Source organism: Aricia agestis, chromosome Z (assembly GCF_905147365.1).
Source record: "Aricia agestis chromosome Z, ilAriAges1.1, whole genome shotgun sequence".
NCBI lineage: Eukaryota > Metazoa > Arthropoda > Insecta > Lepidoptera > Lycaenidae > Aricia > Aricia agestis.
In genome coordinates, this window is record NC_056428.1 from 35,132,335 (window position 1) to 35,146,447 (window position 14,113).

The 14,113-nt window shown below is 35.4% G+C and overlaps 1 protein-coding gene across 1 annotated transcript; it reads left to right on the forward strand.

Moving 5' to 3' along the window:
- The first annotated feature begins 3,007 nt into the window (after positions 1–3,007).
- On the forward strand, positions 3,008–13,498 carry LOC121738551 (TBC1 domain family member 13). The gene is made up of 9 exons (XM_042130692.1): positions 3,008–3,144; positions 3,759–3,832; positions 4,022–4,147; positions 4,559–4,737; positions 5,199–5,297; positions 6,372–6,576; positions 7,075–7,276; positions 10,590–10,712; positions 12,958–13,498. Exons 1-9 carry the CDS (start codon positions 3,125–3,127, stop codon positions 13,076–13,078), a joined length of 1,149 nt encoding a protein of 382 aa, XP_041986626.1. The 5' UTR covers positions 3,008–3,124; the 3' UTR covers positions 13,079–13,498.
- The last annotated feature ends 615 nt before the right edge of the window (positions 13,499–14,113 follow it).

Below are 14,113 nucleotides of genomic sequence, written 5' to 3' on the forward strand. Positions count from 1 at the left end.
TATTATACCTTTAAAAACTTATTGTTCCGTTGGCAGGATTCGAACCCGCGTCCCCCGGGTTAAGCTGCCACACGCCCAACCATTGGGCCACAGAATTCGTCGATAATAATTCTTTGTTCGGTGTATAGATGGCATTTGAATCACGATTACATGAAGCGATGCGTCCATTTAATTATAATCTTAATGAAAAAATAAGATGTAGTACTGCAGTGTGCGAGTCCACGTTTTCAACTTTAACTGCAATTAATAGGCCTCAAAGACTGTCAATGGGTCACGAAAGAATGGCTGGTATGGTATTTCTGGCTTTTGAAAAAAAAAGAACAAAAAAAGTTGATCTGAACGAAGTTCTTCGCATTTTTAATAATATGGCGAATCGTAGAATTCAGCTGTTTTAAATATTTTATGTTATTTTATTATTAATTATTATTTTAATAAGTTTGCAGAAACAATAATAATCTAAATATATTTTTAGTCGTATCTATTGACTCGTATCACCCAACCCAACAATTAATTATTATTTCCTCACTCTCACTCACACGTGGATCGCTACATCCAGAAGTTTAACCATATTGTTCGCTTGTTCTTCGTAATTGAGGATTTAATAATATGTAGTTCTTAGATATAGTGCTCATGCTTTGTCACAGAATTTTTTAAAGTATCTAAGAATAACTATTGAATGAATTGAATACATCATTGACCTAGAGATAATTCAAAACAACAAATACTAAAAACAAAATAAAATCAATATTTAAGGATTCGTGTTTTTTGGCCTTTTTTGCTGCATATTGATATTAATGGCAACAGTAGGCACTGGACATTTTTGCGAAATCACTTAATTAATTAATAATACAATTAAAATAACATTTATATTTAAAGGGGGCTCAATTACAAAAAACACAATTTTGGCCTATTTTTTATCTAACGGTACGAAACCCTTCGTGCACGAATCCGACTCGCACTTGACCGATTTTTTTTGCTTCCGCCCTACCTGTAACCGACGCTGCCCTACCTCAAATTTGACTCTAGCTACAGCCCTGCCTTCCCTACCGTCCCCTCTTCCCTTCCCTTCCCATCCCTACCCTCCCCTATTACCCTATTCCCTCTTAAAAGGCCGACAACGCACCTGCAGTTCTTCTGATGCTGCGAGTGTCCATGGGCGACGGAAGTTGCTTTCCATCAGGTGACCCGTTTGCTCGTTTGCCCCCTTATTTCATTAAAAAAAACATCCAATTTTTTTTAATTTGCCGCCATTTACTCGACACTGGCCATGGTTTTATAGCCGAAGTGCCATAATAAAAAAATTCAAGAAAGTAAAATATCATTGAGGTACTATAGACTGGAGAGAGCCTTATATCGGTGTATAAGCGTCAAAAGCGTGTAATGTTATGTCCTACTTACTAGGACATAACAAAGGAGTCGGTCGGCATATTTCATGTAATAAAAGTGTTAAAAAAGGTTTTTAGTGAACATTTAATGCTAGATATTGTTGAGTTTTGTGGTTCTGCTAAATAATAAACCATAAGAATGGCCAAAATATGCCTCAAACACGTGGATTTAACATTAAATACGTAAGTTTTGAACAACGTTTTTTGGGCTTTTCAATCGGTATTTTTGTTAGCTAAATAGATAATTTATAAGTTTATTAATCCCTTATTCGTGATATATAAGGCATTAGTGCTAAAAATGTCACACCAATTAATAATTTGGCTATAAAAATTGCATAGCTTTTTACGTGTGTTTACGGATTCTCATCACTTGAACTATAGTTAATCGATATCATGAACTAATTGACTTTCTTTCCTGTATCATAAAGTGCTTCGAAATAATCGACAAATAGAAATATTCAAGAAAATAAACACACACTACTTGTATGAAAATAAGCACAAAATGGCCACGTGATGACGGGCTAAGACTACATATTCTATAATCTATACTATAATACTTAATCTATGTAAAATATTGTACACAGATTAGTTAAATGTAGGTACGGTACCTAGTGCCGAACTCTACAGTTCGACAAGGCTTTATTTGAACGTGGCGAGAAAAAGAACTAAACGCTTCTATATAGAAAAACGTCATTTTTGACATGTGTTTGACAGTCCTTCTTTACCAGCAGCGCTCCCGTCAATGTCACCCACGTTCAAGTAAAGCCTTGTCGAACTAGTGACGTTGTGTTTTTATATTATTTACCTAAAATTGTGCTATTTCGGTTTTTAATGTGTAATGTTGGTAGAATATTAACCATTAAATAATCGATGTCGTGCACAAGTGTTAGCAAGTGATACAACTTCAGTCTTCAAGAAACGTGCCATTTTGTGTTTCCTCCAAAACTCCATCGAAAGTTTTGAGTAAAGGGTCTACCACTTTAGTCTACCACTTTACTAAAACAACTGACTTGACTCGTTGACTTTACCAGAGTAGACAGAATGATAGAGTATGCCGACTTAGAACTGATGTTGAAATTTTTAAATTTGACGTATTATGACGAAAATCGTCGCTAGGGTTGTTAACTTGTTACCACGGAGCTCATACAAAGTACTTAGTATTAGCTCCGTGCTTGTTACCTACGAATTTAAAACTATGACATATTCGCTGTACGTGTTCCTCTTTGGTCGTATTGTTGTTTGTGTTTTGGCACATGCGATTAAAATTGTCAGAATCCAATTTTGAAATCTTTATTCTAAATATTTAAAAATAAATTATATCAGCCAGCGTGAGGCACATAAACTTATAATATACTGTCGTAGTGAGGCACATTCCGTTCATAATCCTAGTGAAACCCGACGAATTTGACAGATATTGAAACCTGTCCGTTTCTTTGCAGTCGAACTACTGGTAGTTATGTCTATTGTGACACTGGCCATGGTTAAAAAGCCGAGCGCCATATTATGAAAAAAAAAGAAGAAAAAAAAAGTCAACTGTCAAATGTCAAGCAAAAGTCAAAACAGAACAAAAAGACACTACTTATCGCGATCGCTGTGCTTTCTTTTCGCGATCGTTGTGCTTTCATTTCAACATTGCTATTTCTAAATTATATTGATAAACGTTAAGATTTTTAATAATTATTGTTAGTATGAATATCAGCATGAATATTTGTGTATAAAGTAATAGTTCTGAAACTAAGATGAGCCTACATAAATTCAGGTAAATTATATTATTGAAAGTTAACTTTCAAAAGTTTAGGTATAATAATATTTATTAGAAGTGTGTTTATCAACTTACACTTAATGTAGGCGTGTCATGGAAAAACTTTTGGTAAATTTATTTAGAAATCGAATATAAATAATTAGCACTACTTGTTATTTAGATCCGAATCCGAGTAAGGAAAAAGTAAATATTATTTACTTTTACCTTACACTTTCATCAACTGCCTTTACCTCAAGTCACATAACACTTTTCCGACAAATTGAGAAAATAATCTGCGAAGGCTGTTCAGTCTTCATGAATTTTTTTCTCAATTTGTTACAAACTTTAAGTTTATTCCAAGTTTGCCAATACCTAAGTAAATCTAAGCAAATTTCAATTTACGAGATATTGGCATATTAGCTTTTCATTGGCCACAGAACTCATGTCACTCAAAACTAGTACCTTTTTAACCCCCTCCCCCCATCCCGCCCCCTAGGGGTTTTTAATATATTTGGCTGGGCATCCTGATCACATTTCTGAAGAAATTGCTTAGGTCCCAGAAGCTGATCTAATAGAATACCAGAATTATTGCATGTTATAATAAATAGTCTAACCATTTTTGTCTGTTTCAGGATAAAAGCATTTGAAGATTTACTTGATAATGAAATTATTGATTTGGAACAACTAAGAAAACTTGCTTTTAATGGTATTAATTTATGTGTAATTTACTAAATGAGCTAAAATAGACTTTATTTTATGTAGAGATTATTACACAGGACAGCTATTGATAAATATACTTAGTGTACAGTACATATTGTCATTACTTTGTATTTAAATTCTGGTACATTGTTATTATGTAATTTATAAATAAAATGTTACATACACTTTATTTTAGGGATACCAGAAGATAACGGATTGCGTCCCTTAGTTTGGAAAATTCTTTTAAATTACATCCCTCCAGAGAAGAGTTCTTGGGAATCTACTCTTACAAAAAAGCGACAGCTTTATAACCAGTTCATAGGTGAGTTTTTATGATAACCTATATATTATATTAAAAAGTAAAAATATTTTTTTAAGTAGGTATCTTAAGGTTGGCGTGGAGGCTACGAATAATAAAAACTAAGGAAAAGTAACTCCGTCAAAAAACATGCTCCACAATACTTGTCTAAAAAGTGTACTTTAGGTACACATTTCAATACATTTGCAATATTTAGGTGGCCTTGAGCGGTATCAGGCTGATGTTACATGACAGTTCGAAAGGAACCAAATTTAAAACGGTAATAGTATGGGAGTTATATTTCCTTAGATTTTATTATTTGTAGTGTGAAGGATATAAAAAAAATTTTAGTACCTCAATTTTAATAGCAATTGCTGGCCACAAAATTGACTTCATAGTATTTTTATTTTTATGTAAGTTTTAAATTATTTCCAGATGAAATAATTGTGTCTCCTGGTGGTCCTTCTGATCATCCGCTGAACAATAGTCCGGATAGTTCATGGGGCACATATTTCAAAGATAATGAAGTTTTATTACAAATAGACAAAGATGTGCGGCGGTTATGTCCTGATATAGCATTTTTCCAGACAGCTACTGAGTTCCCGTGTCCAGTGGTAAGATAAGTTATTTAACTATTTGGAATCAGAAGAGAAATCAATGATCTATCTAGGTCTTGCTGTACCACTCATTGATCAATGGTCTTGCTTTGATATCCGGTATAACTTGATCCCACAGGTTCTAAAGGGCATAAAAGTGCAGTTAGTTACCTTATACATTCATATTTAATATTATTAACATGTCCAATGTCCTCATTATTATCATAAGCACATTATCTGGCTAGTGACACATAAGTTAATAAGTTGGTAAATTAAGTTAGGTAGTCTTCATACTCTAGTAAAGTTAATACATATTTTTTCCTCAAATATTAATTGTTAACATTATTCATCATACACAACAATATTCATTTTAATATTATTAATGAGTAATAATTTAATATTATTAATTAATAATTTCAGCTCTCAAAGAAGAGAAGTAGGCCTTTTTAATTATGTACGTTATTTATTCATTTTTTTAGATTGTAAACAGCAATGGCGTGAAACGTCTACATAAGCGCGTGGAACAATCCGTACTGAATTATTCAACGTTAGAGAGGAGAGGTCTCGGCGTAGCGAAGGTAATTTGTTATGACTTTCCGTGACTTTCTGATACGATTAACGCAAATTAATTCCTCCATGAATTAATTTCTCTAAAAATAAACGGGAAAATATATGATAAGGGAAAATCGTTACATACGTATACATATCGGATAGTAATTCGATATATTTGTAATTATTATTAAAGATTATTAGTTATCGCTGTTATTGTTTAATGTTTACCCACAATAATTAAGAGCGATAACAGCAATATTATTTTCGCCCTTAGGGCGATCACTTATTTTGACATCTAAGTGTCTAAACCAATGAGTTTCTAAAATACTAGAGTAGCAATCTTCCAATCTAGTTACGTTAGTAACATAGAATATCATTGGTCTAAACACACTAGGCCGAAGTTACGCGGCGTAAATTCTGCATGATTACGCCCGCAAGTACGTACCAACAAGAGCGATCGGTCGTTAATGCTCACTAGTTTCATACCTAAACGTGGAGTGGAGAGAGTTGCTAATAATTTTATATTATATGTGGCGGTACCCACAATTCGCCTAACATTCCTCATTTCATTCATCGCGCTATCGAAGTTTTCTGAGCGCGTCGGTATATATACGACAGCTGAGATGTATCACCTTGGCTCCGGCCTGACCGAGCATACCACCTCGCTCCGTCGGAAGATCTTCCTTTTTGGCCACCATATTATGTAGGTAAACCCTCTTTTACCTACATAAAACCCTCTTTTACCTACAATATATTCCCACAATATTATGTAGGTAAACCCTCTTTTACCTACACTGTTTTTAATTGAATGTGACTTTCTGTCACAATCTTGACCTATCTAAACCTCAAATTCTATTCCGATTGAGGAAAATTAGGAAATCTATTTGCTATTATCCGTACTTCCATACTAATACTATAAATGGGAAAGTGTGTTTGTTTGTCTTTTCTTCACGCCCAAACGAAGCAAGCAATTGACTTGATTTTTGGCATAGACTTAGTTGAATGGATGGAGATATAACATAGCCTACATTTTCGAATTTCACGCGAACGAAGCCGCGGGCAAAAGCTATATAAAATATAAATAAATATCTGTTTCCCAGCTAAGCGACGAGAGGCGTCGCGTGGACGCCTCGGGTAGCTATATCCCGCTGAAGGAAGGCAGCGAAGCGCACTGGGAGGTGGTGGAACGTATGCTGTTCCTGTACGCCAAGCTCAACCCTGGCCAGGGGTATGTGCAGGGCATGAACGAGATAATCGGACCCATATACCATACCTTCGCGACTACTACTCATGTTGAATATCGCAGTGAGTATTGGCAGTATGTTGTAATTTCTTTAAGGCGTGTTAATTTTCTTATAACATGCTGTCGCTTGTCTTGGTTGGTTTATCTTTTCATAAAGATTAACTCTAACCCTAGATTAACATAAATAAAGATTTGCCCTCTTGTCCCAACCTAGGGTATTACTCTACTTAACCGAGGATAAATAAACACATAATATTTTTATTCAAAATGGTTATTATGAATACACTTTTTGAACGAACGTCGCGTCGAAACGACGATGCCCATCGCCGGTAACTTTAACACACACTTTTAATGGGCTCAGCTAGTAACCTGCTTTGTCTGGCTCGGAAACGCCTGACGGTAAGCTATTTTCATCTGACAATATTCAATCGATACTAGACGAAAACGATGGTGAATTAACGCAAAAATCTTCTGTTCGACGACAGTTATTTGTGAGGCTTTAAATTCTCGAATAACTAACCGAAATAAAAAAAATAATTACATGTTTTTACAATTTTCAGAATACGCCGAAGCGGACTGCTTCTTCTGTTTCACAAATCTGATGGCGGAAATTCGAGACTTTTTCATACGGACCCTAGACGAGACTGAGAGCGGCATCAACTATATGATGAATAAACTCAGCGTGTGCGTTAAAGAGAACGACCGAGCAGTGTGGGACAGACTCGAGAAGCAGGAGTTGAGGCCACAATATTACAGTTTCAGGTACAAGCTATATTAAAGGTGCGCGTCCACCGGATCGGAATCGGAGCGTGTACGGAGCGGACGGATTTGTTACTATGGTACTGCGTGCACTGGAACGTCATTTCTGCGCCTGACAAATTGTAAATTATCTCCGATTCCGACCCGACCAGAGCCTCCATTTATGTAAAAAACGGGAATTTTTAACTGTCACTTACGTTGTTCTTCCACTGACGTGGTCAAAAAAGGGGAATAAACGTTTTTTTTATTTTAACGTCTTCCATTATTATTAACTACTAACTAGCGACCCGCCCCGGCGCCGCACAGGTATATATATATATATATATACAGGGTGTCAAAAGACCGCTTCCGATAACTTCGTGGGGTTATTATAGGGCATGAGATATATCCATTGGTGCAAGAAATTTTCATGTAATCGCCAGTTTTTAAAATAGTCAAAATTTTCAACACGCAATGTATAATGCGTGCAGTTAATGCGCGATAATATCGCCCGCCGCCGATGAATGAAACCCCGGGCCGAGCCGGCCCCCCCGCGCCGCCCGCGCCGAATACCGCGCGCGCGGCTCTGCGCTAGTCATGAGTTAAGACAAAACAGCTGATCGTGGTGTGCCCTATACCCTAGCCCGTAGGTAGTGAATAAACCACCAATATTGTAATGATAAATTACAATAGTTTACACGATTTAACAAAATGTTACAATTTATTAATTACCGTTTCTCAGGTTTTTACTCAAAAATACTCAGTTTTTACTTCCGGCCAAAAAGGAAAAGAAATCATAATTCACATCCGATCATCATCCGATTTACACATCTGTAAAAATACATACACAGTTACCTACTGCACCTATCAATACCTATCAATGGAAAACATACGTGATAACATGTTCACTGACCTGTGATCAGCTGTCTGCTTTTATGAAATGCAGTTCGAACTGTGCTCCATGATCCATCTAACTCGATGTAGATTGCAGAGTTATTCAACACTTAACAAAAGTAATTACAGGAGACATTCCAATTCTTTAAACACTTTTTATTCCACTGTTTAAACCGCACTATCGTCTATCGACGACGATGTTCACCTGTTCCTTAAAGCATCGCACAATCATCGGACGTATCTTGTCACGGCCCGTTATTAATTACAAACATAAAAAAAAATAGTTAACAATACACAAAACAAGCAATAATATGACAACATCTAAACGTAAAATTACAAAACTTAAACAAAAACGTCACAGTACCTACACCAGCACGGCGCGTGTTAGACAGCCGACTGAACAAAATTGAAGAAAAAACTTTGTAAAATAATAGGGATGTATCCCTGTGCAATGTGAATATTTTGAGTAATCGATAATTTTTTTATCGATAAATCGTATTAATTGTTTTACATACGAGTACGTATTGATTACTGTCAAACTAAAAATAAACAAATACCTACTCAATATTAAGAAAAGCGACAATAATTAAAAGTTATTTAATTAATTAGGTATTAAAGTATTTTAGACGCGCATAACGCGTACCACGGTATAACAATCACTTTATCACGGTAATGTAGGTATCGAATTTAAAAAAATGAGATGAGATCTACTAAATAATAGTTATAATTTTTATTATTTAATGGTAATTTAAATATCGACTAAATAGTATTGAATTTATAGGGTACAACACTTAGATTGTCCTTGAAATGGATTAGCGACACGTGCGTCGGGCACCTGCACAGCGGCGCGCTTTGTCGGCGCCGCGATCAAAGCAAGCCGCCGGTCGGTGTCCTTTGACTACTTCCGAAAGTCGATACACGACGAACATTATTTCAAAAATTAAAATAGATTTTTTAATTTAGTAGCCATTTGAGCATTGAGGTAATAGGTTGTTAGAGTTGTTAGGAGATAAGTTTGATTTTTTAACAATTACTTCAAGTATCAAAACGTGGTAGTATTGTGTAAAGTGTTAATAATTGATTATTATTTCAGTTGTAATAAAATACTTTGTGGTGTGATACATTTCGTTAACGAGAAGTTTTTTTGACGTTCTTGGTGGTGACTGGTCTTATTGCTTGGTGTTAAGGACTATTTTCAAAATGCATAAAGAAGTAAGAACACTTGAACTCAACATTTTTCACGTAAGTTAATTGCCAGTTTTATGTATGAGGTTTTTTCGTGTATCATCTGTTATTTCGATTGATAAGTGACGATTGCGGATAAACAGTTCATCCGCATAGGTTTCGTTACTTACGATGAACTTTTTAACTAGTCTAATAATCTTAGAAGTTTGCCATACTGTCGTAAGTTGTTACACATGCACAGACAGTTACTTACAGTTTTCTACATGAGCTACCATTAAACTCTTAACACTGCAAGTAGCTTAGATGAGAGGTCAGAGGTCAGAGTTCTAAGTTCCACGTCATGGTGACCTTCATGGGTTTGAAATTGAAAAGACATACATTAGGGTTTCTGTGTGTTCTGTCGTAAGTCGTAACTCGTAGTGTATCGTCATTCGTCGCATACGACCTTTCGACTTAGCGTGCGTAGGGCGGAGCTAACAGCTGATTAACGCGGTCAACGTTCTCGGGTATGTACTCGGAACACGAGAACGTTGACCGCGCGCTTGCAAATGCTTATTGGGGTAAAAATAATAAAATTTAAAAAAATATTTTAAAATATTTTTCTATGTGGTTTATTATCATGTTTAAAGGGTTTTAATTATAAAAAAATAAAGAATAAAAAATTAAAAAAAAATAAAAAAAAAATACATATTCGTAATCAGAAAATGTAGTATAATCATACCCCAAAGTTATCGGAAGTGGTCTTATTACACCCTGTATATATATATATATATATATATATATATATATATAGCCACTGAAAAAGTGATTAAAATCGATAGCCTATGATCTTTCACGTAGTCTACTTCTTATCTGTGCCAAGCCCTTTCAAATAATTTCCCCGTTTTTTTCAACATTCTTTTTTTATTTTATTAGTCTCAGCGTGATAAAATATAGCCTACAGCCTCCCTCTATGAATGGGCTATCTAACACTGAAAGAATTTTTCAAATCGGACCAGTAGTTTCTGAAATTAGCGCGATCAAGTTAGCCCTTTCAAATAATTTTCCCCGTTTTTTCCACATTTTCCTCTATTTCTTCGCTCCTATTGGTCTTAGCGTGATAAAAAATAGCTTATAGCATTCCTCGATAAATGGCCTATCTAACACTGAAAGAATCATCAAAATCCGTTGCGTAGTTTTAAAGATTAAAGGGAACAAAGGGACATGAGGGAAAAAAGCGACTTTGTTTCATAATATTATGTATAGATGATTATTCCAGATGGCTGACGCTGCTCCTCTCTCAGGAGTTCTCTCTGCCGGACGTGGAGAGGATATGGGACTCCTTATTCGCAGACAGTCGCCGCTTCCACTTTCTCGTGGCTATATGCTGTGCCATGATTATGTGAGTACCGACAAAGTGCTAGTTGATAACTAATTTGAAAGTACAAAGATTTTCATTTTCATTGTCAAAGTCAAACCTCTTTACGTCTTCAAAAATATATCTTTAGAATACTATATACATATATATATATATATATATATATATATATATATATATATATATATATATATATATATATATATATATATATATATATATATATATATATATATATATATATATACAATTGACGTTAATTGCAGGGGCGGATCTTGAATTTGTGGGGCCCTGGGCTAATACTGCTTAGGGGCCCTACCTAATTACTCAACTAATTGCCATTTTGACAAAAAACATTTTTCTGTAGTGATTTAGGTATGTCTATATTCTATACTAATATTATAAAGCGGAAGAGTGTGTTAGTTTGTTTGCTTGTTTGTTTGAACGCGCTAATCTCAGGAACTACTGATCCGATTTGAAAAATTCTTTCAGTCTTAGATAGCCCATTTATCGAGGAAGGCTATAGGCTATATTTTATCACGCTAAGACTAATAAGAACGAAGAAATAGAGGAAAATGTGGAAAAAACGGGGATCAATTATTTGACAGGGCTTATTTGAACGCGCTAATCTCAGGAACTACTGGTCCGATTTAAAAAATTCTTTCAGTGTTTGATAGCTCATTTATCGAGAAAGGCTATATTTTATCACGCTACGACTAATAAAAGCGAAGAAAGAGAGGAAAATGTTGAAAAAACGGGAGGAAATTATTTGAAAGGGCTTATTTGAACGCGCTAATCTCAGTACAGCGTTGCCAGACGTCCCGATTTTGGTGGGACGTCCCGATTTTTTCACCAAAATTAAATGTCCCGCGCGGGACAGGCTCAGTCCCGCTTTTCGGGGAAAGTCCGAACCTACGTGCAGCGTGCTGAAAAAGAAAGGTGCGTGATGAAGATAAGAGTATGGGAGGTAGAGGGGTGGATTTTCTTTGGCTACTTTAGCTATCTATTGTCACGTAAACGGTATTTTAACGCAAATAAAAAGATAAAAATTCAAAAATCTTTTGATTTTATACCTTTTTTTACTTTGTCCCTCTTTTGACTGAAAAATCCCGCTTTTTCACTCAAAAAGTTCCAAACTCCCGACTTGGCATAAAAAAAATCTGGCAACGCTGTCTCAGGAACTACTAGTCCGATTTGAAAAATTCTTTCAGTGTTAGATAGTCCATTTATTGCAAAAGCCTATAAGCTATATTTTGTCACGCTACGAAGAAGGAGCGAAGAAATAGAGGGATATGTGAAAAAAACGGGGGAAATTATTTGAAAGGGCTCATCTCACGAACTACTGGAGGAATTTTTCTGTTATTCGGCCCACGTAAATTAGATATTTCACAGACAAATTAGTCCACAAAAAATAGCCTATGATCCTTCACGTGGTCTACTTCTTATCTGTGCCAAATAACATAAAAATTGCTCGAGTAGTTCGTGAGATAAGCCCTTTCAAATAATTTCCCCCGTTTTTTCCACATTCTCCTATTCTTAGCGTGATAAAATAAAACCTATAGCCTTCCTCAACAAATGGGATATCTAACACTGAAAGAATTTTTGAAATCGGACCAGTAGTTCCTGAGATTAGCGCGTTCAAACTAACAAACAAACTGCAAATTCTTTTATTTGGTCATCGCACTGTAGGTCCTTTGTTAAATAGAAATTTATCGAAAGAACTGATAATTGATGATGACATTGTTGTCCTGTATTTGTTTTCTATATACGACATCCTGGAGAAAGAACGCTCTGCTCCCCGTGTATTATATTTCTCTATGGCTCTGCTTCACAGCTAATGATCGGCATCGTTAAAAGATCTTTAAGATGGTATAGCAGTTTGGGAGAACATCAACAAGTTTCTTTTCATAAATTAGCCAAAAAAATTCACTGCAAGAGGTGTAAGACTCTGTCTTTGACTGCAGTAAGTAAGATTTTAATTGAATGCACTCATTTACTAAATGTTCGTCTACGGCATTTGAATAATGCGCCAACCTTATGATCGGATTTTTTGTAATTCTAGATAATTTTTATTATTGACAATATCGGCTATTGGTTTCAGTTCGGTTGGGGGCCCTCTGTATTCGCGGGGCCCTGGGCTGCAGCCCAAAAAGCCATATAGTAGATCCGCCCCTGCTTAATTGTATAATGGAGGTCAGTGACCTTAATACTCAAATAATAATAATAATTCCCGCCATTGCTATAATTGCCATGTTATTTTATTTTACAGGTTAGTACGAGAAAGCTTGCTGAGTGGTGACTTTGCGTCCAACGTCAAACTGCTACAGAACTTCCCTCCCATGGATGTCTCTCTCATACTCAATAAAGCCGTCGAGCTCGTCAAATACTAAATAGCTAAGAATTCTAGTACATTGACTTATAAGTTACATACTCATAACTATCAAGGAAAGGGCATCTAAACTCCAAAAAGAACCCAGAGGGACCCCAAAAAGGTTTTTATAGGATTCTTACAGTCGCTACGCTACTGAAGTTAATGAGAGCAGTATCCTAATGCGGAATCTGCAACACATAACAGAATGTTCTAAATTCTAACATCCCTCTTAGTATAATCATTGTCATCGTCAAGTATATTTGTATAGAACTTAGATGGTTTTCGAGAGTCTTTAATTTTATACTAAGTTTCTGTTATAAGCTTATAATATATCTTTAAAATAGAAAAGTTTTGGAAAGCGATACCGAATTGGTATTAAGAGAAGTCCTCACCGCTCTTTTTCCATACAAACGTTGTCCCCTGTTTGCTCCCTGGATTAAATGCTAGTAGAGTTATAATTTTTTTCCTGAATATCTACGGCCACTAATACAATGTCCCTATGTTTTCTTTTTTTTCATAATTCTATTATTAAATAAGATATGAACAATCAAAAACCCAAAAGAATGGCCAGATTTTCTGCTGTGTTCAAACATCCAGAAAACAGATTTGGCTAGATTTTACAACAAAAATAATATAGGAACACAGATCAAGCCTTTCTTTAATCTTTAATGAAAAAGTACTTAAATCGGTTAAGTTTTGGAGAAGGAATCAGGGGACAACGAATCGTTGATTTTCTGCAGTTGTCTCTATCGCGTTCTGCGGTATAGGATTGAGGTAACGGAGACAGCTATAGATATTACACGTACTTTTTTTTTTCATTTCTCTAGCCCCTGGTGTATCCTCTTAATTTATCATCATTTAGTGCCCTCTTTAGTCTTTATATCAAAGTTCGGCGGTCAGCAGGTTGAATTTCTTTCGGTCATGGTTTAACTATATAAAATAACGATAGTAAAAATTTTAATTTCAGTCAGTGATCAGTAAAATAACGATGTAACTATAGGTCAATGTACCAAGTTCATTAATATTGTCGAGATTACCATTAAATTCACTTTAC